Here is a 25,579-nt window from a genome sequence, read left to right on the forward strand (position 1 = left end):
AAGAGACTTCTACTCTACTGAGTAGAGGGGAAAAAAGAAAGGTTTTCTTTATCTTTTCAACCTGCTGTGGTCCTGGCTCTGGCCACCCCTGAGAGCAGGCTTATTTCTTGGGTCAGTAGCTTGTACCAGCTCACAGACCTATGTGTGACCCAGAAGGCCAGTTCATTGATCTAATTACAAGTAATGGCCCCAGGGCTCAGAATGTTTGAGTGTGACTAGCCTGTAAGTGCGCTTCCAGGAGATCTGAATCATCAGTCTGTCTGCAAGTACATCTTCTCACAGCAAGGACCTGCCTGGACACTGTGGTGCCAGCCTTATTTTTCTGGGCTTTCCTTGCTCACCTTTCTGATGAACGTATTCTGTCCTTAGCTATGTTCCATTTATTCATTTATTGAGGGCTTACTGTGTGACTAGGTCCTGGAGGTAAAGGTAGGGAAAGATGGATCTGGTTCCTGCCCTCCTGGAACTTACAACCAAGAGGGAAGACACATAAAAAATTTCACATATGATTAATAACCACCTTTAATAATGGCTAAGAGTATTCAGTCAGGTGACTGCCAAGTCTTCCTATCCAAGGACTCATTCTATTTCTTTAACACAATCTGGCTTCTCCATATTTTCATCTTTGAAGTGTTCGTGTTAGTTTCATTCTTGAAAGATGATCTTATTTCCAAGTCCTGGGGTCCCCTCACTATGGTATCCAAGTGCTTATCTCCATTTTATAGATAAAACCACTGATCCTCAAAACCTAACGTCTCAAACATCAACTTTGGGCCAGAATGGGAATTTTTAAAAAATAAATTTCAGGTGTGCAGCATTACAGTTCAGTATCTGAGTGATCACCCCCGTGAGTCTAGTCACCATCCGTACATCTCACCCCCTTTACCCATTTTGATCACCCCGCAATCACCTCCTCCCCTGGTAACCACTAGTCTGATCTCTGTAGCTATGAGTTTGTTTTTGTTTTATTTTGTTTGTTCATTTGTTTTGTTTCGTTTTGACTCCACATATGAATGAAGTCATACGATATTTGTCTTTCTCCATCTGACTTATTTCACTTGGCGTAATAACTTCAAGGTTCAGTCACGTTGTCACAAATCACAGGGTTTTTTATGACTGAATAGTATTCGTGTGTGCGCGCACGCGCATATATGTGCCACATCTTTATCCATTCGTCCATCATTGGACATTTAGGTTGCTTCCATATCTTGGCTATTATAAGTAATGCTGCAGTGAACATAGGAGTGCATATATCTTTTTGAATTAACATTTTCATGTTCTTCAGATAATACCCAGAAGTGTAATTGCTGGGTCATGTGGTAGTTCTATTCTTAATTTTTTTTAGGAACCTCCATACAGTTTTCCATGGTGGCTGCATCAGTTTACATTTCCACCAACAGTGGAAAAGGCAAGGGTTCTCTCTTCTCCAATCCTCTCCAACGTTTGTTATTCCTTGTATTTTTGATAATAGCTGTTCTAACAGGTATGAGGTGATATCTCATTTTGCTTTTGATTTGCATTTCCCTAGTAATTAGTGATGTTGAGCATCTTTTCATGTGCCTGTTGGCCATCTGTGTGTCTTTGGGAAAATGTCTATTCATATCCTCTGCCCATTTTAATCAGGTTTTTTTTTTGTGGTTGGATTGTATGAGTTCTTTATATATTTTGTCAGAACGGGAATTTGAACCTGAGTCTGTCCAGCCTAGGGCTTCCTGTGACTCTCTCTGGCCAACAGGTGAGACAAACTCTGTATTCACAGAAACCCGTCTGTGCAGTGGGGCTTTTATGATAACCACCTCCCAGAAGTTAACTGAGGCTCGCTGGGTGCCTGGGATCCAGCACAGCGCCTGGCACAGAGAGGCAGGTGGGGGTCCCCGGATTTCTTACAGCAAAAGAAATGCGGGGCTTCATGTGGAGAACTTAGAGACTTACAGTTTTTCACTTGGGCAAATCACTTACCTTCTGTGAGCCTGTGCTTGGTCCTCTCTAGAATGAGGATGGAAGGTTACTACCTGTGCTGTTAATTTGAAGATCACTGCATTTTATGCAAAGCCCATAGGGATGCGTTGTAACTTAAATTACCTGGGAAGAGTTCACCCAGAGTATCTCTGTTTGACATCCTTGTGGAAGTAAGTGGCCCTCCACATTTTGAACACCTCAGGGAAGTGCTAGCTGGCAGCCGGGATGCGGGGAAACGGGGCCTGTCAGAGCCCAGGTCTCCTCCCCACTGCTGGGAAGCCCTCGTGGGTTTCAGGAGGATATATCATAGGATGTGTCAGCTATTCTGCCTGATGGCTCTAGATAGAGAAGCAAAACCAGTGTGTGGGATCACAGGACATAAACTTTTACATCCTAGACATGAATAAACTCAAACACACTAGTTCTTCAAATTTTGTAGATGAGGAAACCATGGTGCAGAAGGGTTAATTTTCTGTAATAAAACACATAATCGGGTCCTGCATAATACCTAACAGAGGAAAGAGCATGCCTATTTCTGCAACATATCCTCCTTAAGTTCTCACATAAGAAACTCTGAACAGAATTCAAAATATTGTAAATTAGAGGCAGGGTTAAGAAGCATTCTGCTTATGTATCAAATAGATAAACAACAAAGACCTACTGTATAGCACAGGGAACTATGTTCAAAGTCTTGTAATAACCTATAATGGAAAAGAATCGGGAAAAGAATATATATATATATAAAACTGAATCACTTTGCTGTATACCTGAAGCTAACACAGCATTGTAAATGAACTATACTTCAATTTTTAAAATGTAAAAAAAAAAAGCATTCTGCTTTTTAAATTTTTTTGATGAGCAGACATCCTATTTATGAATGTCTGCCGCATCATAATTATGACTTTTTCAAACCAATTATTGGGAAACAGCTGTGTTCAAATAATAAAAAATATTTATCCTAGTAAATTATACACATATATATTTTAAAGTACGATAGTCTGTGTGCATAGTAACTAATGCCTTTTCCACTGTGGAAAATTCCTTTGCTTTTATGCTAAAGTTCTCTCTGTGGCCAGGACACGAGTCTTAGAATTTCAAGGCTGGAAAGGGCTCTAGAGATGACATGGTATGGCCTCCGTGCATCATAGCTCAGGCCCCTGGGGCCCCGGGGGGATGAGACTCACTCACACCGCCAGCAAACCCAGCAGTGCCAGAGCCCAGGACTCCGGCCACCCCGGCCTGCTGACATTGTGGTTTCCAGCTCCCGTGTTTCCGTTGTCCTTACACACGCATGTGGACTAGGCCGCATGTGCCGGATTATTCCAGACAAGCACAAACCCCCCGCTGAAGGGGACAATGTACAGTTCCAACTTCACTGTAAGAAAGTTTTAAAAACAGGAAACTCAAGAGTTCATCCACTGTGTACTTGAACCTCCCTTACATGGAAAGCATCTTATCAGGATGGCCTTATCTCTTTCCGGTTTTGTTTTCTGGCTTCTTGTGCTGTGCTGGAGCTTCCCAAGTCCTGCCCTCATATCTTGGTTCACCCTCCCCCCGACCCCGACCCCAAAGCTTTGTTCTTGGCTTTAAACTGAACTGAATACTTATTTTGGCTCCCAGCATCAGGTGACCAAAGCGGACAGGACAGTGTTAGGAGAGGTTTTATCATCCATCCATTCATTCTTGCATTCATGCATTTGGTCATTTCTTCTGCCCCTAGTGAGTGTGAGGCCCTGCTGGAGGCTGGGAGGGTGCAGGGGTGAGTAAGACCTGTTCTCCAGGAGCTTATTATTGAACAAGGAAGGCAGACATGTGAACAGCCAGACCAAGACAACTGGGGAGCCCCAAAGAGGCGCTAGAGAGCGCTTTGCCCCCAAATCTTGATCAACATCCACATTTACAGTAAATCTACAATCTTCAGTAAAAGCCAGATGTTTGCTCTGTAAAGTCTCTTCAGCCCCGCCTACCCCTCCAAGTACATTGCCATCCCTGCCTGCCTTCCATGTAGACATTCAGGTGCTAACACTGCACAGCAGACTTCATTCATTCACTGCACGAAGTCTGTTGGACCTACTGTGTTCTAGGCGGTATCCAGGGATACATTGGTGAACAAGAAAATGCCTCTTTTCCCATAGAGCTCACCGTCTAATGGTAGGAGACAGAAACAAGCGGGTAAACAAACTAGCCGTCAAGCCAAAGAGCAAACAGTTGAGTCCTACGCAATGTGCAGCTGGAGCACAGAGGGAAGAGTTGAGTGAATTCGGACAGAGGGATCGAAGAGTGCTCCCCACAGAAGGGGGCGCTTCAGCTAGATTGCAAGTATGAGGTGTCAGAGAGGTGGAGAAGGATATTCCAGCCTCAGCATTGACTTCCAAGGATGTTCGAGGACACTCTGGCTCATGAACTTCCGGGCAGGGTCTCCATAATGCCTGACCTGTTGAGAGAATTCCATAAAGCGCCATCCCAGCTGGAATCCCATTGCTGAGGACACTGCAGGGTTCAGGCCTGTGTAGTGAGGGGAGAGGGAGGGAGTGGGGACAGAAAGAAGGGAGCTGTGCTGAGAGGCCTGGTCCTGGGATGTCACTGTCACAGACCCACCACCCAGCCTTCCCTGGGGTCTCGGTTCCCTCACTGTCCAATGGTGAGGTTTGACTACACTCTCCAAAGATCCTGCCAGCTCAGAATGCTTGCCTCTGTGTTCGCATCCTCGTCCGCTTTGCTAATGTGGAAGCTGTAAGTCTGGCTGAACAAGGAGTTTATGAATGAAACATACTGTTCACGTTGCCCATCCACCAGCCATCAGCTGCTTTTAGACCTCACATCTGAATAATTATTCTCTGTGCAGTTTTTTAAATGTACAGATCTAGTGACGTTCTGCAGTCTTATTTGGTACATTCTATTCTGGTACGGGCTAAAAGGACAGATACTAAAGCAACCCAGAGTTGAGAACAATGTGAAATGTTTGGAGTCATTTTGCATGCTACCAGATTTATACAAAGCTGACAATAGGCTTATTCACAAAGCGATTTCCAGAGCTTCTGCTTGAAGCAGACCCCTCTGATTGCTTACCAACTACAGCAGTCTCCAAACTGTTCTTCCCTGCCTTGATTTACAGATACAGCTATCGGAGGAAAGAGCGTATTTCCTTAGGATTAGCTGATTGTGTAGTCAAATATTGCGTGAACATGACAAATGCAGGTAATAACATAAGCTGAAAGGTAAATAATGCTTCCAGTGTTCCAGGCACTGTTCTGAGAGCTTTATAAACATTTGCTCATTTAATTTCCACAACAACCTCAGAAGGCAGATTCTCCAGTTATCATTTTACAGGTGCAGAGTCTGGGGCAGAGAGAAGCATGGCTGCAGCAGCAGAGGGAGGAGGTGGGGCAGGCAGGCTGGCTGCAGGCGCTGCTTTGGGGCCAGCTGACCCCCCAGAGGCCGTCCCGAAAGCGCTAATGCCCAGTGGATTCCCTGCAGCATCTCTGCTTTGGGGCTGGGCTTGCTGGCTCAGGACCAGTGACACGCGGGCTTCACTGGCTGACAGATGAGCACTGGGTGACGCGGAGCTCTGTCATGTGCCACGGGAGGGCCACCTCCTGGGGACCCGGTGGCCATGGTGCTGGGTGGTGGCTTTGGAGGGTGCCCATTTACACTGCAGCCTGGGCTCCTCCAAGGGCAAACCCCAGGCATCTCTGGGTGGAGTCTTGGGTGGAAAGTCATCTGTGTAATTCTCCCACATGGGTATTTGTCAACTGTAGAACAGGAAGGCATATGGCGGGGCGTGGGGCAGCGGGGGTAGGCACGTTCTCCAGGTGTCGACACCGAGCAGACACCTGGGCCGTGTGTGGGCGTCACTGGCTCGCGACCTTGATGGGCTGCTGGCTCACGTCTCCCCAAACCTTCGCAGCCACGCCCAGGTCACCCCACAGGCACCACCAGGAAGCAGTTCCGGGACAGGTAAGGGTCTTCTACTGTCTTCATACTATGCATAGAAAAGGCTTCTCTTTGAGAAACTGTGCCAAACAGTTACATTAGAGGATTATTATTCGCAGCACCAGATATGTCTTCACTTTACAAAAGGCTTGGTGACAGGGCTTTTGACGATTAAGAGCTTTGTTTCTTTCTTAATAAGTTTTCTTATTTTATTTCTTAAAATAGCGTTGGATCTACAGAGTTTGCTCACGCACAACACTTCAGGAAGTCTTCCATTAGATGAAATAAGATGCTTTTAATCACTATCCTTTGTCCCCGCTCTTTCGCTTTAGGATTTCAGAGTCGTGCCTGTTGCCTGAACCCACAGGGGCGGTGATGGGCACGGAGGGGCAGAGCGCAGGGTCGGGTACACTCAGACAGCAGGATCCTCGCTGACGGTTGGGGTGGGAGGGAGCGGAGTTAGGATAGTTCACAGAATGCCCAGGAATGACAGAGAAACCAGTATGGACACCCAGGAACAACCCAGTGGGAGGCCGTGCAGCCGGGACAAACATGCAGCCCAGTCCGGGGCTCCTCCTGTGGAAACGCTGCTGTTGATGCCTCCACCCGATGCCCGACAGACGCCCTGATCTCCCCGTGTGTTACTCACTTCTGTCTCCCGGCTTCACTGAGTGCTCCCATGCCAGAACCTGGGTCACCTGCGGGGGTATGGGAAATGCAGTTTTCAGCCTTCCGGGGACTTGTGAGCCAGCCTTGGCCTCTGCCACCGTGACTCCCTGCAGAATCCACCTGCCCCCGAACTGGACCTGGGGAGGACACCACGGGAGTCCAACCCCCAACCCAGCATCAGCCCTGGGAGGGAACCCTCCGGGAGGCGAGGATCCATAGGAAGGGTCCTCAGAGGGTCCCCTCCCTCCCCGCACCATGCTTCCCTGAAAGGAGACACGTTCTAATCAGACTCCCTCCAGCCGGGACCAAACCCGGCCCTCTCCTCCAGGCCACTTGCTCAGGCACCCCTCCCCAGGTCCTACCGCCCCCCCTCCCAGGCCCCGCAGGAGTCCACTCATGTTCTGTGGGGCCTTTGCTTAGGCCTGTCGTAGCGCTCACACATGTATTTAACCTCTTTGTAGCTTGTCCTCACCCCCCTGAGGGCGTGACTCTGTCTTAGTCCAACAGCCGTCTCCACGGTGCTCAGTGCACAGTACTCCTTCCTGTTATGCTTGTTGAATGAATGAGTAGAAGTGGTGTTTCTGAGGACTGTCCCCAGGCTATTAAAAGTGGCTAGTTTTATGAATATACGTCACTGCCCCAGCAATTGACGGCCACACCCTCTGCGTCAGCAGGAGCAAGGACTGTTTCTCAGGAGCCCTCAGCCCGGTACCTCGTCCCTGCGGCATCTCCGTAGAAGTGGTGCTGGACAGTCAGAAGGAAGGCCCTGGACGGTGCTAACAAGGGTGCTCTGACATGGACCTCAGGGCCCTGCTTCCCTGCGAGTAACTGTCACACCCTCAGTGAAAGCTGCTAAGCCCGGTGACGACAACAGAGGGCTTCCAGCTGCACCCGCGTGCAGGTGCCGAGCCCCATCAAGGTCCCCCAGCCCAACCTGCCTCGCCAGGTGTCTCTCCCACGTCTGCCTCACAGCCTGGACGGCACCACCAGCCGGGCACGCGGTGCTCCTTCAGAGTCACTCACAGATGCTACACCCTGCACGTTAAACCCCAGAGCGCCGAGGCCTTTCGCTGAGGTCACGCCTGGCTTCTACAGTCTCTGCCAACCTCGGAGTTCCCTGGCTTTCAGCGGCTGGCTTACCCGGCCCTCAGCCAACTCAGGTTGCCAGAACGTCTCGGAACCGGCATCATGTGATCACAGTGTAAGTAACAGCCCCATTGTGAGCAGAGCAACACGTGATTTTCCTTTCACGTTTCCTGCTTTCGCTTATGGCAAGGGACACACTTTGGATTGAATCTAGCGTAGCGTTAGAGGGCCGTTTTCCCAGGTCAGTGCTGGGGGGAGGGGGGACCTTCATCCCGTCACTGGAGCCCCTCTCCATGTCTGGGGGGTGAACCGAAGCCTCTGCCTTTGTCCTTCTCACCACCACCCACGCGCACGCACGTGCACAACCTGGTCCTCACTGCCCTGCCCTTTCTGTGGCCCCGTGTGGCCATCTGTGCTCAGGTGCACATGTTGGGAAGATGCCGGGATTTACTGGCACGCTTAGATTGAAGACGGGCTACAGGCTGTGCTCACTCCTGTCAGATAACCAGCACTTGAGCCCACAGTCCCACGAATCATTACCAGGGATGGATTGCCTTTCAAAACAGCAGGCCTACTGGCTGAGCTGGATGAGCAGAAGCTACTTCCGAGGGCGTGGAAGTCCTTGCTGGATGTAAGGGCATCGCAACTTCTTCTCGGGGTGTCTCCCAGCTAATTCATTAAAGGACATGTGGCATGGACCATTTGCCAGCTAACGCCCGTTCATGTGAGCTCACTGACAGGGAGCACTCTTCAGATCCAAAGATAGACTTTTAGAGCTAGAAGGAACTCGGAGACTGTCTAGTCCTGTGGTTTGCAGACTTTTTCTTTTTTCCCTGAAAAAAACCATTCTTCTAACACAGGTTTACACAGAACACCAGTAAATAAAACCCCTAACATCAGAGTTATTCCAGAAAAGTGGGAGTGGGGACGAGAAGCCCACTCATGTCCACTCTGTCCCTCATGGCCCCATCAGTGAAACCACAGCCCTTATCCATCCCTGAAGCCAGGAGCCATCGGCATGGGAGAGAGCTGGCTCGGACAGGATCCTTGGTCCCAGCAAATTAACTAACCTTTCTGGTCCCAGGCTTACTCACCTATAAAATCGGCTATAATGTCAACCTCAGAGTTCTGAGAACATTAACTGGAAAATTAGGTATGAACACTCAGAGAACCCAGCCAGCCTGTTAGTAGATACTCATTAAATGTTAACTTTGGAAACATTTGGTAACACAGAGCTACTTGAGCAGTCTTTCTAGATGTGCCCCAACATGGCAAATCTCAATCCTGTTCATGGTGAGGTAGCCAGTGAGTGTTTCTACAAACAAAAGGGATTCATCTGCAGCTCTGCTTTTTTACTTGGTCTTTACGTTGTTTTCCTCAATGGTACATGCTTATTTTTAAAAATCTGGAAAGTACATAAAAATAAAAGGAAGGCTAAAAATTACTGAGGCTCACCTCAAAGGCGTCATTAACATTTTGGTCTATTTCCTTCCAGTCTTTTTTTTTCCCCCTAATGCATGGGCTTATAGGGACTATGACAAGATGATTGTTTTGTTTTGATCTTTCTTGCTAGTGCTAAGAGGCCCTGCCAAATCCCACCTTTCAAAACAAGCTATTAGAAGCTGGTTGCTGAGAAGAGGAACAGATGTTGCCTGCCTTTTTCACTATAACTGAAACATCAAACCCTCCATAGCTGTAAACACTCTTCTCAGATTAAGCTTGTAAATTATGCCATTTGCTGGGAAGAGTCCCAGCCTTAAACCAGCTCCTCTTCTCTCAACCAGTTGCCAAGGCCTGTCTGAGTCTCGTTGCCTTTTATCCACATTAGTCATTGCCTTCTCTTTTCTAGCGTGGATTTGTGGTTTGGCTTGGCGACCCTCCACTTATGAAATGGATTGCAAGCAAGATGCTCGACTTTCCTAAGTAGGCAAACCCCGCTTGATCAACAGGTCATCCACACCTCTAAGACCACTGCCCCTTCTCCTGCTCCTCAGCCCTCACCCCATCTTCTGGGCTGCTGTGCCATCACCATGGGACCAGGAGTGGAAAATCTGGGAGCTGTAAAGGAATCTATGAGTTCAGAAGTAGAGACAGCGAGAGGAAATTGTGAAAAAATAGGAACAGCTTGGAAGGAAGGATCCTGAGAAGGAAAAGGAGGCTCAGAGAGGGAGGTGGAAATAAGGCAAACTTGACCTCTTTTAAAATGTTATGGGGCTTCCCTGGTGGCGCAGTGGTTGAGAATCTGCCTGCCAATGCAGGGGACACGGGTTCGAGCCCTGGTCTGGGAAGATCCCACATGCCACGGAGCAACTGGGCCCGTGAGCCACAACTACTGAACCTGCGCATCTGGAGGCTGTGTTCCACAATGAGAGGCTGCGATAATGAGAGGCCCGCGCACCGCGATGAAGAGTGGCCCCCGCTTGCCGCAACTAGAGAAAGCCCTCGCACAGAAACGAAGACCCAACACAGCCAAAAATAAATTTAAAAAAAAAAAAAATGTTATGGAAAGTCAGCCCCAAACCGGGAAACCACGAGACAAACCCAACTTTCTCTTATTTCTTCACCCTCTTACCCCCTCTGACCTGCTGCTCCTGCAACCACAGCTCTTGCTGGTACTCTTGGGCTGGTTCAGTTACATTGCAGGCCAAAAGGGCATTGTGTGGGCTAATGGCCATTTATAACATCGTGTCAGTGGGAAGTGCATTCTGAGTTCCAGAGGGCCGACTCATAAGCTTTGGGATAACAACCCACTGCTGAGGGAGAGATGCAGGCATTGTATTGAGGACCAGCCCCAGGACTGTGCATAAGGGGAGTGACGTGGGTGCCCACATGCTCTTATTTCCTGAAACATATGGACATCAGTAGGCATTTCTGTATGTACGGATGCAAACAAAAGGAATTAGGAATGAACCCAGTTAACCTGTGATTCGGGGCTATGTAAAATAACCAAGCTAGTGATTTCAGCAAAAAACAGTTTCTGAGACGTGTGTGGGTCCAGACCCATTCAGATAACCACCCCTGATTGAAAGTCACTGGGTTAGTTTTATTATAAATGCATCAGAGACCGTGTGATGAAGAAAATGGCGTCCCAGTGGAGCACAAGGTATCTCAGGGGGCGTGTTTTAAAATAGCAGCCTCCACATGGTGTTTATGTCCTTAGCTTTCTGGCATTGGGGCATTTCAGATGAGGTCATCCTCTTGGGTCCATTTCCTGAGTTGATCATTTTGTGACACAGAGAACAGCTTCTTCTATTTTTAGAGAGGGCCTCTAAGCCTAAATGCTGCCTGCCTGGCCCCCAGCTCACCCCCCCCCCTTCCTCCCCACCCATTTTCCCCAAAAACATCTCTTTTCGTTGTGGAAAATTGCACATTCACAAATTGTGTTTCTTTCCTCACACCAAGCATATTTCCACCCAGAGACAGATTCAGGAATGAGCTCATGGATGAATCATGCTATTACCCCGCTGTTTATAGGAGCTGCCTTTAGACAAAGATTTTGGTGTAAGCTGTATTACGGTCCCTTCATGGTCTGCCAGTTACCGAAGGGGGGTAGAGGGGTGGTTTATCAATGAAGTGCTGAGTGTAAGAGGGGCTGGACTTCTGGACTAAAAGCTGCTTGGATTTCACTTTTTCCTGTCATTCCTGGGCCTTGTTCCATCGACTGAACTGTGATATTATAATGCTCTGCTCTGATACAAGGAAGCAGACCCAATCCAAGATGGCAGCTGTACGGTATCTGAAGAAGCGACAATTAGGACCACTTAGACTATGATAAATGCTGTGTGGTTGAGTTCCAGTGGATGTATGATCTCTTAATTAAAATGAGCTCACAAGTGGTATTTTCTTTCCTAATCCAGCTTTCAAGCTTTGCTTTCTTTACAGCAAATCTCTCATTTTTTTCTTTTTTAGGACCCAGAAATCCTGTTAATATTTAACTGACTTTTTTTTTTTTGAATTTTTGAATTTTATTTTATTTATTTTTTTATACAGCAGGTTCTCATTAGTTATTTATTTTATACATATTAGTGTATATGTGTCAATCCCAATTAACTGGCTTTTACATTATTTACACATCAAAGTGCTCAACCTATTGTGGTTCTTTAAAGAGCAAGTGCCCGGTTTAGCTCCGGGCTGGCATTCCAAGGTCTTGACTTTGGGGCTCCATGAGAGGAATGATTAGAGACAGAAGCCAGGCCATCCCCACCTTGGAAGCAGAAAGCCCTGGAAACTAGTTAATTGATCACACACACACTTGTTCCATCTACTTCCCAGGTGTTAAGTATTTAAATCTCTTTTTTTTCTTTTTTAAGTAAGAGGAATTTTGGTTCATTGCTCCCTAAGGAAAGGGCCTTAGCTTGAATTTCTTGTTATCTCATAGGGAATCTTATTTGATCAGTTCCATGCATTATGGCTCCGTGAGATTTAAAAAAAGGAAACGAAAGATCATTTTGCCTATTACACAAGATGAAATCAGGAGTTGGCCATTGTGTGATGAATAGCGACCTGGGTAACCCCCTTTGGGCACCAGGATATCTAGACTGGCCATCTGCTCGGACCGGATGACTTCACAACTGTGAAATCATGTACATTCACTTTATGCCGTGGGAGCCAAAACTAAGAGGTCCAGGGGGTTTCCAGCCATGAAGCTACAGGCTTTCAGGAGAGCTGCATTAAATGACTTCCAGTGCTGTCCTGTGAAGGATGGGTTTACACCACCAAAAAGAACCAACCTACATTTCTGCTCCTTGCTTAAGGGTACAACTGCTGATTGGCTGTGTCCCCAAATGCGTTTTCATCTTCTGTTTTAACCTCCCCCCAGTCTTCTGAGAGCCCCTCCCCCATCCCCCCTTGAACCGCTGCCATCCAGTCCCCAACCCATCGGCCACGTGTTGTAAAAAAAATCTTTGAGCTGAGTTTTCAAAGCATGTTTGTTGCCTACAGCCTCTGCAAAAGTTAACAGACTTGAATAGAATGAGAAATGAGCTCTTGTACCTAAATAAGTCAGAGCCGTAGCATCACCCAGGCCTGTGGAAGAGAAGGAGTCAGGCCTTTGCATTGTCCAGTTTCTTAACTAGTGGTCTGTTAGTGCATCTGCCCAAATGAGATTTTCTCCTATGATCTGACTGACCATGTTTGTCTCTGAGTGCAAGCTACAGCATTTAAACCTTAATGCATACAGTTTTGGACAATATCCACATCTGGTGTTTGAACTTGCCTTCATTCCATTTTCAGAAGGAGGTAGAACGTAAATAAATTAATATTTGAACTCTAGAGGTATCTGGGAAAAGATGATCTTCTTGGCTTTTCAAAGAAATAGAAAAGTCCAACTTCAGTTTGCTTTTAATTACTTTCAGCTGCAGTTCTGTTATCCAGCTCAACCTCTTGGTACTGGAGGGTTAATGCTGGCATTTGAGCCAAAGAGATATTTCTATTTTCATACACCATTTTAATGAGAATTCAAAAGGATCATCTTAGAAAACATCAAGATTTTATCACTACTCCTCTGGAACGTCTGCTTAATTCTTTATTCACTGGCGACTCTCTTTGGGTGAACCAGCAGCACCATTCAGAATTCCCTTCTGTGGTTGACTTCATCCCTTGGCTCCCAAAACAGTGGGGCATCAAGGACCACAGGTCTTTTGCTTGCTTTACACTTACATGTAAGTCCTGAGCAGTTACTTTGTCTGTAAATTAGGTGTCACGATGTGAAGTTACAGTTTATGTAAGTCACACAGACGACAGCAATTTCATATGGTTCTTATTTATGTAGTCATCCCTCAGTATCCACGGGGAGTTGGTTCCAGGACCCCCAGTGGAACCAGAATCCACAGATGCTCAAGTCCCTTATATAAAATGGCATAGTATTTGTATATAACCTGCACACATCCTCTTGCATACTTTGAATCATCTCTAGGTTACTTAGACTACCTAATACAATGTAAATGCTATGTCAGTAGTTGCCAGCATAGGGCAAATTCAAGTTTTGCTTTTTGGAACTTTCTGGAATTTTTTTCCAAATGTTTTTGATCCGAGGTTGGTTGACTCCATGGATGCAGAACCTGCGGATACGGAGGGCCAACTGTATACGTTTCAGCAACTCTTATGAGAGCACTTAGCTAAGGCACCTCGAGAAGTTTGTCAGTCTCTTTTGAAAGAAGTATTTTTTATATCCTAAGAGTCTCAATATATACAATTCAAAAGCTGTTAAAAGAGACCAACATTTTGGAACTAGATTTGATGTGTTTCATTTTCCGAGCACACGTAGCTGTGTAAGTGGATGTGTGTACGTGAGCACTCTTAATTCAATGCCGCCAAAACGGCAGCCCCGAAGTTAGTAACAACCTCTTCCTGAATCTGAGGCAGAAAAAATGGAAAAGTGTGCCCTCAACTGCCACCACAAAGCAGTCCGTTTTCTAGAGCAGTTATATTTATAACCAGGTCAGTGAAGTTTCTGAAATGTGAGTGTAGCCAATACAGGTGCACCAGCTTTGGTGTACAAGAAATGTAGCTTTTTTTTTTTTAGTTTACGTAATATAAATAATATAAACTCCCTTCTGCAAGGCTGGAGGGAAACTCAGACTTAATTATCACTGGGCACCCCCTTCTCCCCTCCAGGATGCACAAAGGACCTGGAATGCTGTGAACTTGGGGAGCACCGTTGCTCACTGTTCATTAATGTGCTCTGGCTCCATCCACAGGGCCCTGCTTCTGTCCCCGCACCCACTCTGGGTCTCTCCTGTGAGCTGGGGCCTGGGATGGAGACACCCCCAGAGGCAATGGGCAGAAAGTGGCCAGGCCACTGCAAAAAGGCTGACTTATTAGTCCAGTACGGTAGCCACATGTGGCTATTTAAATTTTAACTAAAATTACCCCAAATTAACAATTCAGTTTCTCAGTCAACTGGTCACACTGCAAGTGCTCCATTGCCACATGTGGCTCGTGGATGCCCTGCAGGACGGCTCAGATGGAGGAGGTTCCCTCACTGGGGGAGTTTCTGTTGGATTGTAATGAGCAGTGTGTGTTTTCTCAGTAGCCGGTGAGGGTGGATGCACTATCCTCCTGGCTTATTTTCTTTCTCAGCATGCCGTAGTTATTTAGAAAGTAGAAAGATACAAGTGAAGCGCCAGCAGGAAGGGTGGCTGCGATCAGCAGAAGGGCACAGTAATTCTCGAAGGATGGGTGCCCGCGGTCGGGGGTAGTGGAGTTTTGCCCGTCACGCTTTCTCTTCCGTGTGGTCCAAAGTGTCCAGGAGGTGCTTGGACAGTCTAAGAATCCCTGTTCCTTTAAATGGGACTTGGGGTTTATCTCATGGAGAGGAGTCTTGCATTTCATGTGTGCACAAAAAGTATAACTTCTGTTATGGCTCCATTTGCCACGGGGGAGGAGTGAAGAAGAAGAGTGTGGAGTGAAGGTGGCTGGTTTGGTTCTGCGAAGTGGGATGTGTGCATCCAGTATCGAGGGGCCAGCTGGCGAAGGCAAAGGCAGAGCTGCCCCAGGGAAGCAGTGAGCCTGGGAGCAAATTGAGACAGATGCAAAGGGGCACGATGGAAAAACACCCACCTTCTGTGCCGTCTTTATGAACCAGCAAAGAGTCAGACTAGCTCCGTTCCGTAAGCACTTCTTTAAGCATCTTCATACATCAGACACCAAGTAGACAGGATGCAGACATGGATTGAGACTCTGTACCTGCCTGTAGCCAGCTCTCCATCCAGGAGCGGTCTTTTTTTTTTAATTTGTATTTTGTATTGGAGCATAGTTGTCTAACAATATTGTATTAGTTTCAGGTGTACAGCAAGGTGATTCAGTTATACATATACATGTATCTATTCTTTTTCAACAGGAGCACTCTTAATAGGGGCCTATTTTAATACTCCTTATTTCTTTTGGTCTTCTCATCCCATAAAGATATTCCCTGCTTTTGTATTAGTTTCAGTCCTAAATAACGTTCTCCATCTGGGTGAAGTGGAAACAAGGAGACAGTTCTTTGGGAGCTGGGAATTTGAGGCACGTGCTTGCTGGGTTAGGCTTTGGAAAAGCAGTAAGTCCGCAGAAGCACGCCATGGGTCCTTTAACAAAAGGCCAGGCTCTGCTTCTTTGTACCAGCTCAGCCCCTGGTCTTCCGCCATTGGGCCTCTCCATCCTTTCCCACCACTGCTATTTTTGCCTCCATGTCTTGTTCGGGTTCTTGCTCTGAAGGCATTTCCCTTTGTCAGTTGCCCTGGTGCAGTCATCGTCTCCATCCTTAATTGCTTGAGGAAGTCTTTTGAGAGCTGCCCCGATGGCTCATGTAGGAGGTGAGGCAGCTGGGCACATGGTCTCTGGGTACCTGAGGTCCCGAGGTTCTGGCGGCCTTGCTGAGCCCTGCTCTGCTCCAGCCCACCTGGTCCTTCCAGTTTTGGATTTGAGGCCAATAACTGGAAAACAGGTGTCTCTGTTGGCATGGCATGTTCATAAAGTGACATGACTCACATCAGCCTGGACCTCAGAGCCCTCGGTGGGTGTGGCCCCAGCAGAGGAGGCCCCTGCGGGAGAACTCAGACACATCCCGAGAGCACTTCTGTTGCTCAGAACATTTTAGGGGCTCTCGAGGGGGTGATTTGCACCTCCTAACGAAGTATTTGCAATTCTGTGGGTTACTGTGCTGTTCTGTGTTGTCCTTAAGGGGTGAGTTTGATGTTCGGAAGTACCTGAAGTCATGTACAGTGAAATCTGGTCAATTGGGGTGGGGGGACACTGATTCAAGTAGTAAGTGTTCAAGGTTTTAAAAAATATTATAAATACACACCCAAACACACACACATACACTTGCACTGTATATATACATATAAAGTTTGAAGACTGGGATGGGTTGGTTGTTTTTTGTTGTTGTTGTTGTTTTCTGCCTGACGTTAGTGTTGATTCCAAAAGGGGCTCCAGAGAAATCCTGAGCTTGACACGACCTTGGCCTCCCAAGGAGACTACCTTAGAAAATATCGTACTTACTAGATGCAGGTCTTGGGTGTTTCTTACGGAAACTGTCATTAATCAGATAGGATTAGGGAGTCAGTTCATGCGTGGGACGCCCGTAGACAAGGATGACTGCTCAACGAAGTGAGAGAATACTTTTTCTTTTTCCTCCTTAGAAGGTGGGAGGGGGCGGCCTCTTGTCTCTTCCCCACCTCTCACTCGGCTCCCTTTCTCTCTTTCCATGATTCCTTCACCTTTGGCCTGGAGAGTCTTGCCTTTACATTTTGTTTATTCTTGCTGAGGTTGTAGGAGACACCCCTGAATGGGGTGCCTCCCTCCAGGCCACACGGCAGGATACTGCCAGCCTGGGGCAGCTTTGACTGATAAGCACTGTGTAGTAGAGCCAAGCTGGAAGAGAGAGCTTCCAAACGTAGCTGCAATTTGGAATCACCTGGGGAGCGTTGAAAACTCCTGCCACCCACGTCCAACTGAATCAGAATGAATGTCTGGGGATGGAAGCCAGACACAGTACAGGCGCACCTCGTTTTGTTGTGCTTCACAGATACTGCGTTGTTGTTTTTTTTCACAAATTGAAGGTTTGTGGCAACCTTGCATTGTCAGATGATGGTGAGCATTTTTTAGCAATATTTTTTAATTAAGGTATGTACATTGTTTTTTTAGACATAATGCTATTTCACACTTAATGGACTACAACATTATGTAAACATAACTTTTATAAGCACTGGGAGACCAAAAAAATTCATGTGACTCGCTTTATTGCAATATTTGCATTATTGGGGTGATCTGGAACTGAACCCGCAGTGTCTCTGAGCCTGTAGTTTGTCAAAGATCCCAGGTGATTCGAATATGCAGCGAAAGTCTGAGAACTGCTGTAAGGAGGGGGATTGTCCATGAACATGTGAGCAGTTACCCCTGAGCAGAGGCACAGCCAGACCGAGGCCACGTGCTGCACGAGATACAGCATTAGATGCAAAACCGGTCTCTACAGCCCACTCTTAGGATGAACTTGGTGAGCTGTTTCCCTGCTCTGGGTTCTTTTTTCTCATCTGTAAAGTAGGATAATAATTGCAATGCCTGTCTGGTAGGATGATTTTAAAGAATGAAATGGAGGATGTGTGAAAGTCTTTGTAAATTGTGAAGTGCTCTATAAATGCTTGCTGTTAACACTGGAGATTATTCTTTTATAGAAAGATAATCATTGTCTAAGTGGCCTGGCAAGGTAGCTGGGGTGGCTATTGTGGCATTGATTCCTTCGTTACTAGTACTAAAGCTGAGAACTGTTTAGGGTAAGAATTTCTTTCTCCCATCTAATAAGGGGGTGGCAGGGAGAGCTTGTCTCCCCCTGGCTTCCGGTTAGCCGACCAGCTAAGAGCCAATGGCCTTGCCGAGCGGGAAGGGACATCGGTAATCCGTTGGCTTCTGAGCCTGACTCTCGTCTTCAGGCTGTCTGTTCAATTGGATTTCGTTTATTTCAAAGTGGGTAGAACTGCCTACCCACAGAGTGTCGCTGAGAAGGAGGGACAAAGAGAGGGTCTCATCCGGCAGGGCTCTCTGTCATTTTTGCGAGTGTGACTGTCGTGTCCCGTCAGGAGACATCTCCGTGGCTCCTTTGGGTGCAAACAGAACCGTTTTTATCCTCGGCTTGTCCCCCCCCAGGGATTTGAAATTGGACGGAGGGAGACAGTCAGCAGGAGCCGTGAGCCTGAAAGAGATCATTGGCCTGGAAGGCGTGGAGCTGGGCGCTGACGGGAAGGTAAGGCTGCCTGGCTTCCAGGCCACCAGCTTGTTCGACGGACACCACAAGGGTCAGGAAGCAGAGGCTGTGTGATGGACCACGAGCTGCGCTCGTGCTGGGTAACCCGATGTGGGACACGTTTCTGGGTGCGTGACGCCAGGCTGTCCCCGATCCCGGGTGTGCACGTGGGTTAAATAGCAGCACAGCTATTTCGCCACTAATGCTGGTCCTGACCAGTTCAGTCACCCGCTCTTATCCTCAGGGGATATGTTCCAAGACCCCCGTGGATGCCTAAAACCTTGGGTGGTACAGAACCCTATGTATACCATATTTTCCCCTATACATGCATACCAATAATAAAGTTTAATTTATAAATTAGGCACAGTAAGAGAATATCCGAATTGCCAGCATCACTCCTTTTGTGCTTTGGGGCCACTATCAAGTAAAATAAGGGTCACTTGAACACAAGCCCTGTGATACCATGATAGTCAATCTGATAACCGAGATGGCTACTCAGTGACTAAGGGATGGGATCAGCTGGACAGAGGGATGATTCACATCCCGGGCAGGACAGTGCTAGATTTCATCATACTACTCTGAATGGCGCACAATTTAAAGCTTATGAATTGCCTATTTCTGGAATTTTCCATTTAATATTTTTGGACCATGAGTAACTGAAATTGTGGGTAAGGGGAGACTACTTTATCACACACACACACACACACACACACGTGCGTGCGTGCACACAGGTGCATGTTCCAGGATGGAGTGGCGGGTGGTTTGAACATGCATTAACTGGTGGTGACGGCAGGCAGCAATCCCACTACTAGACAGTGTTTTTTGCTACCCATGGTCCTGAGAGGCTGAGTCCCTCGGCCTGAGAGAGTGACTACCGAGCAGGGGGCTGTCCCATCCCACTTTCATCCACAATTCACTGAGCTGCTAGGTTGAAGTCTAAGGAGGGAAGGTTGAAATATGAACTGGACCTTTTTGTGCCAGATCCAGGCGGTCTTTGTAAACACTCCCAAAGCCTATTTATGGAGACAACGCAAGGGTGTCTTTGGGGAAGTCATCCAGTGTAGTTTGCTTGTAGGTAAAGCTGCTGGGGCAGCAAACGACCTACCCGTCACCCCTCCCGCAGAACAGCTGGTCACCCCTGCGCCCAAATGACATCGGCCTTGAGCTCACGTGTCGGGGTGTATGAGCCGTGTTTCTCCAAGTGGGTGAAAAGAAAAACACGTGTTGCCTCTTCATTCCTGAAGGTTGAGTGTTCACAGAGGAAGGAGGGAGGATGAAGTGAGATGAGCGTCATAGACACAGCATCTGCCCGGGGAACATGGGAGGGCACAGTCCCTTATCCGAGACTCTTGGGACCTGATATTCTAGAATTCTGCACTTGGTGGATTAGAAAAAGTACCACGATGTATGCCTCTTGTGTTAGACAACATCCTAGCAGCCTCTGCGATAGTACCTTGTTATCAGACACACTAATATCTCTGCCCCATAACATGAATATTCACGCCAAGTGGGATAAATTAAAACTACAGATGGCCTCTAGTCAGTCCAGTTTAGGTTTTGGCACAAACGAGTGCCAAAACACATTTCATTTTTCAGATCTTGGATTTTAGAATTGCAGCGATGAGAATATGGACGTGAACTTGGCGTGGCAACGCTGCTTGGTCAGAACGCAAACCTAACACTGCCCGGGGTTAATCACTGGCCCGTTTTTGTCTTCACCTTTTAGACTGTTTCTTATACCCAGTTTCTGTTACCCACGAATGCCTTTGGAGCGCGGAGAAACACCTTAGACTCCATGTCCTCCTTCTCCCAGCTCCGTACCCTGAGCCACCGCAGCCTCTCCATCGGCCGGGCGAGCAGCGCCCAGGGGAGCCTTGACACAGGTAAGCTGGGGCCTGGCTGGTCTGGGTGGCTTGCAGCCGGAGGTGCCTTGGTGGACGGTGTGGATTGGGTCTCCCTGTGCACATTGGGAGACAGGTGCCCTGGAGCGTGAGCTCATCCCGCAGGTGACGGGACTTTTGGGCAACCGGATTTCAGGCCAGGCAGGCTCACAACCCTGCCGAGGGGCGAGCTCTTTAATGAGAGGCCTCAGTCGCCAGCCCCTGAGCTCCCACGAGGAGACACGCCCAGGCCGCCTTGCAGAGATGGCTAGACTCCCCGGCTTCTCTCCACCGCTCAGCTCCTCATCTCTCCAAATACCTGGTTCTTGCCTCCATTCTCCTAGTGCTCAGGTTTGGCCTTTCTTCAAATAACTGGGCCATAAACGTACCATCAGGTGTGAGAACTTCCTTTGTGATTCTCACAGTGGGTGAGCTTACCCGGCTGCTGACGGGAGACTTGGATGCTTCCAGCTTGGCCCGTACAAGCCTTTGTGAGAATCCACACGGGCAGAAAAATGCTTTATGAGGCAGGATTATGTCCACTGTCAGAGAAATTCCAGGTGAACACAAAGCTCCTTAGGCCTCTCCAGGTGCTGAGTTCAGAAGCACTGTGCTGATGTTCGGCCACCCCTGGTCACTGACTGCTGTTTGCACTGGTGGCTGCTCTGGTTTGCATTCATTCAGACCGCATAGCCTGCCCGGAACCACTCACACCAAACGTGCTTCTCACGTGCAATAACTTGAGGCTCATTTGATCTGCACGTTTAGAAAATGAGCCTTTTCCATGCCACGTTTTGTAATCTGTGAGTGTTCACGGCATCTTTCATGCTCGTGAGGTCCTGTGCTCTCCCGGGTCAGGGAGATTAATACATAATCTTTTTAAATGGGAAAAATGTTAAGTGTTTGGTGAACCCCTCTGCCGGGGCGTACACTTCACGGGCGTGCAGAGACGCCTACTGACGGTCAGAGCGAGCAATGTGACTCTGAGCTCAGTGACCTGAAGCCACCCTGTCTTCAGTCTAACTTTGTGCCAGGCATTCACCCGGCTACTTCTGCTTCAGGAGGTCCCGGGCCCTAGTTATCATTTTGCGTGTGATCCTCAGGTAGCGACCCGGGAGAGTTTATGGACTATGACCCGAATCTCCTGGATGACCCCCAGTGGCCTTGCGGCAAGCACAAACGAGTTCTGATCTTTCCTTCGTACATGGTGAGTGGCGGCGGAGGGGTGGCAGGGGAGCTCACCCCCTCAGCCTCCTCGGAGAACTTGGAGGTGCCATGCTCATCCTAACGGACAGTGGCTCTTCCTGGGGTTGGGGGCTTGTTCAAACACTGCTCTGCCTGGTTCTCCTCGAGGACCTCCCCCACCCCCCGCCGAGTGTGGGTCACTCAGGGAAGGACCAGCATCACATCCAGGATTCTGCCGGCCACCTGGCCCAGGTACACCACCACTTCAGAGGGCTTGAGAAGGCTGGATTGCCGGCAGCCGTGAAAGCTGCCAGCTCAGCGTGCAGCTTCACCTCTGAGGGTATACATGTCCATGGACCCCACTAGGTAGGGGATCACCAATCATGCCCCATCACTGGCAGCACTGAGTTCAAGTTCAGCTGTTTGGAGTTCCTCGGTGACCGTAGGCCTCCGCACACACTCTGAGCAAACATTTGGCACTGGGTTCTGGATGACAGAATCATCTCCTGGGAAAGTGAAAGTAGGACAATGTGGGTGTTAAATGCAAAACCTTTCCTTGCTGTTTTTATTTCACAGGCTCTTCCTCTCTTTCCCTTTGTGTAATTTGGTTTCTGCTTTTGGCAGACCACCGTTTCCCACCACTCTTGCCGCTGTTTCTCCAGACACCAGTGGGGCCTGACAGGGTCCTGTGTACTTTCACTGGGCAGACTTGTCCTGACTTGGATGTGGGCAGAGCCTGGGCTGCTGTGGGGTTGTGGGAGCCAGGCTTTTAGAGAAACCCACCACGCCAGGCCTGCCACGCACACCATCAGGTAGAGAGCACCGACCCAGGATGTTCCCACCGCCCCCCTGCCAGGCCTGGAGGGGCGAGCGCAGCTGAAAATATCCTACTCTGGTTCCCTTGCTCCTCCCCTGCCGGCTGATGTCAGAAGCCCTGGCCCCAGGAGTGAGCAGAGAGTCCTTTTTCTGTTCTAGGCTCCTGTGTTTGCAAAGACCAGAGTGGGACCCCACCCCATGCACTCACTCTAAGCTTAGTGTTCTCAGCAGTGGGAACCCCCCCCCCACCCCAACCCCCAGCTTCTCTTCTCACTGAGCATCTGGCAAGTAGCTGACGTCAGAGAAACACCAGGCAGAACTCAGGCCCTCGCTGTTCACTTTCAACGTATATCCTCTTGTAATTTGGCAGATAGGTCAGAGATCATTCTAAAATGCCACACTGAGGGACTTCCTGGTGGTCCAGTGGTTCAGAATCTGCTTTCCAATGCAGGGGTCGCGGGTTCGATCCCTGGTCTGGGAACAAAGATCCCACATGCCGCGGGGCACCTGAGCCCACGCTCCAGCAACTAATGAGCCCGTGTACCACAACTACAGAGCCCACGTGCTCTGGAGCCCGTGCACCACAATTAGAGAGAAGCCTGCATGCTGAAACGAAAGATCCTGCATGCCACAACTAAGACCCGACGCAGCCAAAAATAAAATAAATAAATAAATATTTTAGGGGCTTCCCTGGTGGCGCAGTGGTTAAGAGTCCGCCTGCCAATGCAGGGGACACGGGTTCGAGCCCTGGTCCGGGAGGATCCCACATGCGGCGGAGCAACTAAGCCCGTGCGCCGCAACTACTGAGCCTGCGCTCTAGAGCCCGCGAGCCACAACTACTGAAGCCCGCGCACCTAGAGCCCGTGCTCCGCAACAAGAGACGCCACTGCAATGAGAAGCCAGTGCACCGCAACGAAGAGTAGCCCCCGCTCGCCGCAACTAGAGAAAGCCCGCATGCAGCAATGGAGACCCAACGCAGCCAAAAATAAATAAATTAAATAAATAAATAAAATATCATTAAAAAATAATAATAATAAATAAACATTTTAAAACATAAAATAAAATAAAATGCCACATTGAATCAGAATGAATTGCCAAAGGCATTTTGTTTAAAATTAACCCGTCTCCTCTCTCTCCTATCCTTATTCTCCAACTCCTAACACAGAAAGCAAAACCAGAGCCATGTAGAGTTATTTTTTTTCTACCTATGACCTGTTAGTTTATTTACTTCTTTCTAAAAACGAGGGCTTATCCGTATCAGCTGGCACATAATAAATGTCCAGTAAATGACCAGAATCCTTACCCTGATGTCGTGGAGGGAGCAAGTGAAAGTTCGTGACTTGTGTAACAGTAAGGGTTCTTCATGTTGTTCACTGCTTTATTTATTAAAGTTCACTTTATTAAGTAATTTGGGCAGGAAACTGTGGCTCAGGGAGTCTGAGTGAGGCTGTCAGAGTTGACAGACAGGAAGTGAGGGGCTGAGGCTAGAACCCTGGGCTTAGTACTCTTCCTACTGCGCCTCTGAATCCACGTCCCTCAGCAGCCAGTGGCAGAACCCCCGACCTCAGGGTAAAATGTGAAGATGATTCTCTGGGCCAACAGTTTAACAGATTTCTAGGTAACCAAGAGAATAAGAAGGTGCACTGTTTTTGATTGGCGTTGGGGTTTGGAGGGGCGCTCTTCTGTAGTCATGTTACGTCTGGTGATAACATTGACCTCTCCTTTTATAGGCCTGGTGTCTGGCCAGTGTGGCTCTGGTTGTTTTGGTTTTTTTTCTTTAAATGATTTAATTGTGAGCTCCGAGGTTCTGGGCTGTAGTCTACATGTGCACACCTGTACAGACAGATCATTCCCCCGCTCCACCAGTGTGCTAGATGACCTGCCAAGTCAGTGTGTATGTCCTACCCTCCTCGTTTTATGATCCCAAGTGGGTCATTTTTCAGTTCACTACATTGAATCTGTAGCCTGTGCTTCCTGTAACCGTCCATTTTTTAGAGAATGAAATTGCTCATGAACTGCATTTGCCTGGTCAGCTTCATAAGACCTACATCTCCTTCTGCTCTGGCCACAGATGTTGGTACTCTGATAAACGTGGGCCATCCACTTTTCAGCACTGACGTGCATGTCATAGTTACAAACGGCCTCAGACTGGCTTCCAGGAGACTTCCTCTCTAGAAGCAGACGTGGCTTCACATGCATTTTGGCATTGAACTTGCAGGAGCAAGGGTAGGGGGTTTGGCTTTGGTTTGCTTGCTTTATTTTGTGTGTTGGGTAACAGGTATAGAATTTGTCCGTCTAACCAATATTGACTGAGGCCCTACTATGTGCCAGGCCAGGTGCTTCCTTATACAGTGGAGGACAAACCAACCACCGACCCCATTCTTCTCAACCTTAGAATGAGTGGAGAAGTCAGACAGCGAGTAGTACACAAGTCACTGTAGTGAGGAGGGTAAGGAAGGAATCGTCTTAGAAAAGTGGTGAGGAACGACAGGGAGGGTTAGGGGTTGGAGGTGGGTCTCAAGGAAGGCTCCCCTGAAGACATGCAAAAGTGAACGCTGAGGGGAGAGAGCCCTGCCAGGCCTTGGGGGGATGGCCCCACGTGCAAGAGCCTGAAGTGTGCAAGAGGTTGACCTTGTGTAAAATGGATATTTTTAACAGTAACAGTCACTGCCCTTTATACACACACACACACACACACACACACACACACACACACACGGAAGTCAATAGAATGATGATCCTGACAACTTTCTGTGCTAACTTGACCCCATGCTCAGGGAGCTGCACTTGTCAATAGGCGCCGCTACCAAGGTGGACAGAGGGAGCTACAGGGTTGTCGAATCCAGGTTGTTAAAGGCCCTCTTTGAGGGTCTGGGGCACATCTTGGCCTGTAGGTGGGTAGGAAGAGCTGACACAGCTTGGAGCGTTCCTGCTGCGGGGTGAACCCTCGTGGTTGGCAGGGCTCCCCCTGCAGGCGGACTCAGCCCTGCGAGAAGCGTGTGCAGCCCCGCTCCTCCCTGCCCCTCCCCGGCTCCCTGCTGTGGAAGTTGGGGAAGGGAACCAGCAAGTCCCTCACAGGCTGACTGAGCAGCGCCACACACCTCCCTAAATGGCAACCTCCAAGGCCTCTGGGGTCCTGCTTCCATATGCCTGTCCCCGCGAGGCCCCCAGGGCAGTTTAAGTTCGGCCAGCCAAGCAGAGGCCCAGATCTGAGAACCAGGGGCTGTTGTCCTGGGTTTTGGGGTATCCTATACCTGTGGAATTTCAGGGTCTGAGGTGTTGGCGTGGCCTCTACAGAATCAAGCAACCTTTACAGTGCTGAGCTATAGTC

General features: G+C 48.4%; 1 protein-coding gene across 2 annotated transcripts in view; it reads left to right on the plus strand.

The window, feature by feature from the left end:
- The window catches only part of CABLES1 (Cdk5 and Abl enzyme substrate 1), a 106,791-nt gene that overhangs the window by 65,211 nt on the left and 16,001 nt on the right, over positions 1 to 25,579 (plus strand). For both annotated transcript variants that reach the window (XM_036874429.1, XM_036874430.1), the window contains 3 exons: positions 18,271 to 18,367; positions 20,094 to 20,250; positions 21,351 to 21,454. In XM_036874429.1, the coding sequence (XP_036730324.1) occupies positions 18,271 to 18,367; positions 20,094 to 20,250; positions 21,351 to 21,454 (358 nt within the window). The remainder of the gene's footprint in view (positions 1 to 18,270; positions 18,368 to 20,093; positions 20,251 to 21,350; positions 21,455 to 25,579) is intronic.

The sequence above is a fragment of the Balaenoptera musculus genome, chromosome 14 (assembly GCF_009873245.2).
Source record: "Balaenoptera musculus isolate JJ_BM4_2016_0621 chromosome 14, mBalMus1.pri.v3, whole genome shotgun sequence".
NCBI lineage: Eukaryota > Metazoa > Chordata > Mammalia > Artiodactyla > Balaenopteridae > Balaenoptera > Balaenoptera musculus.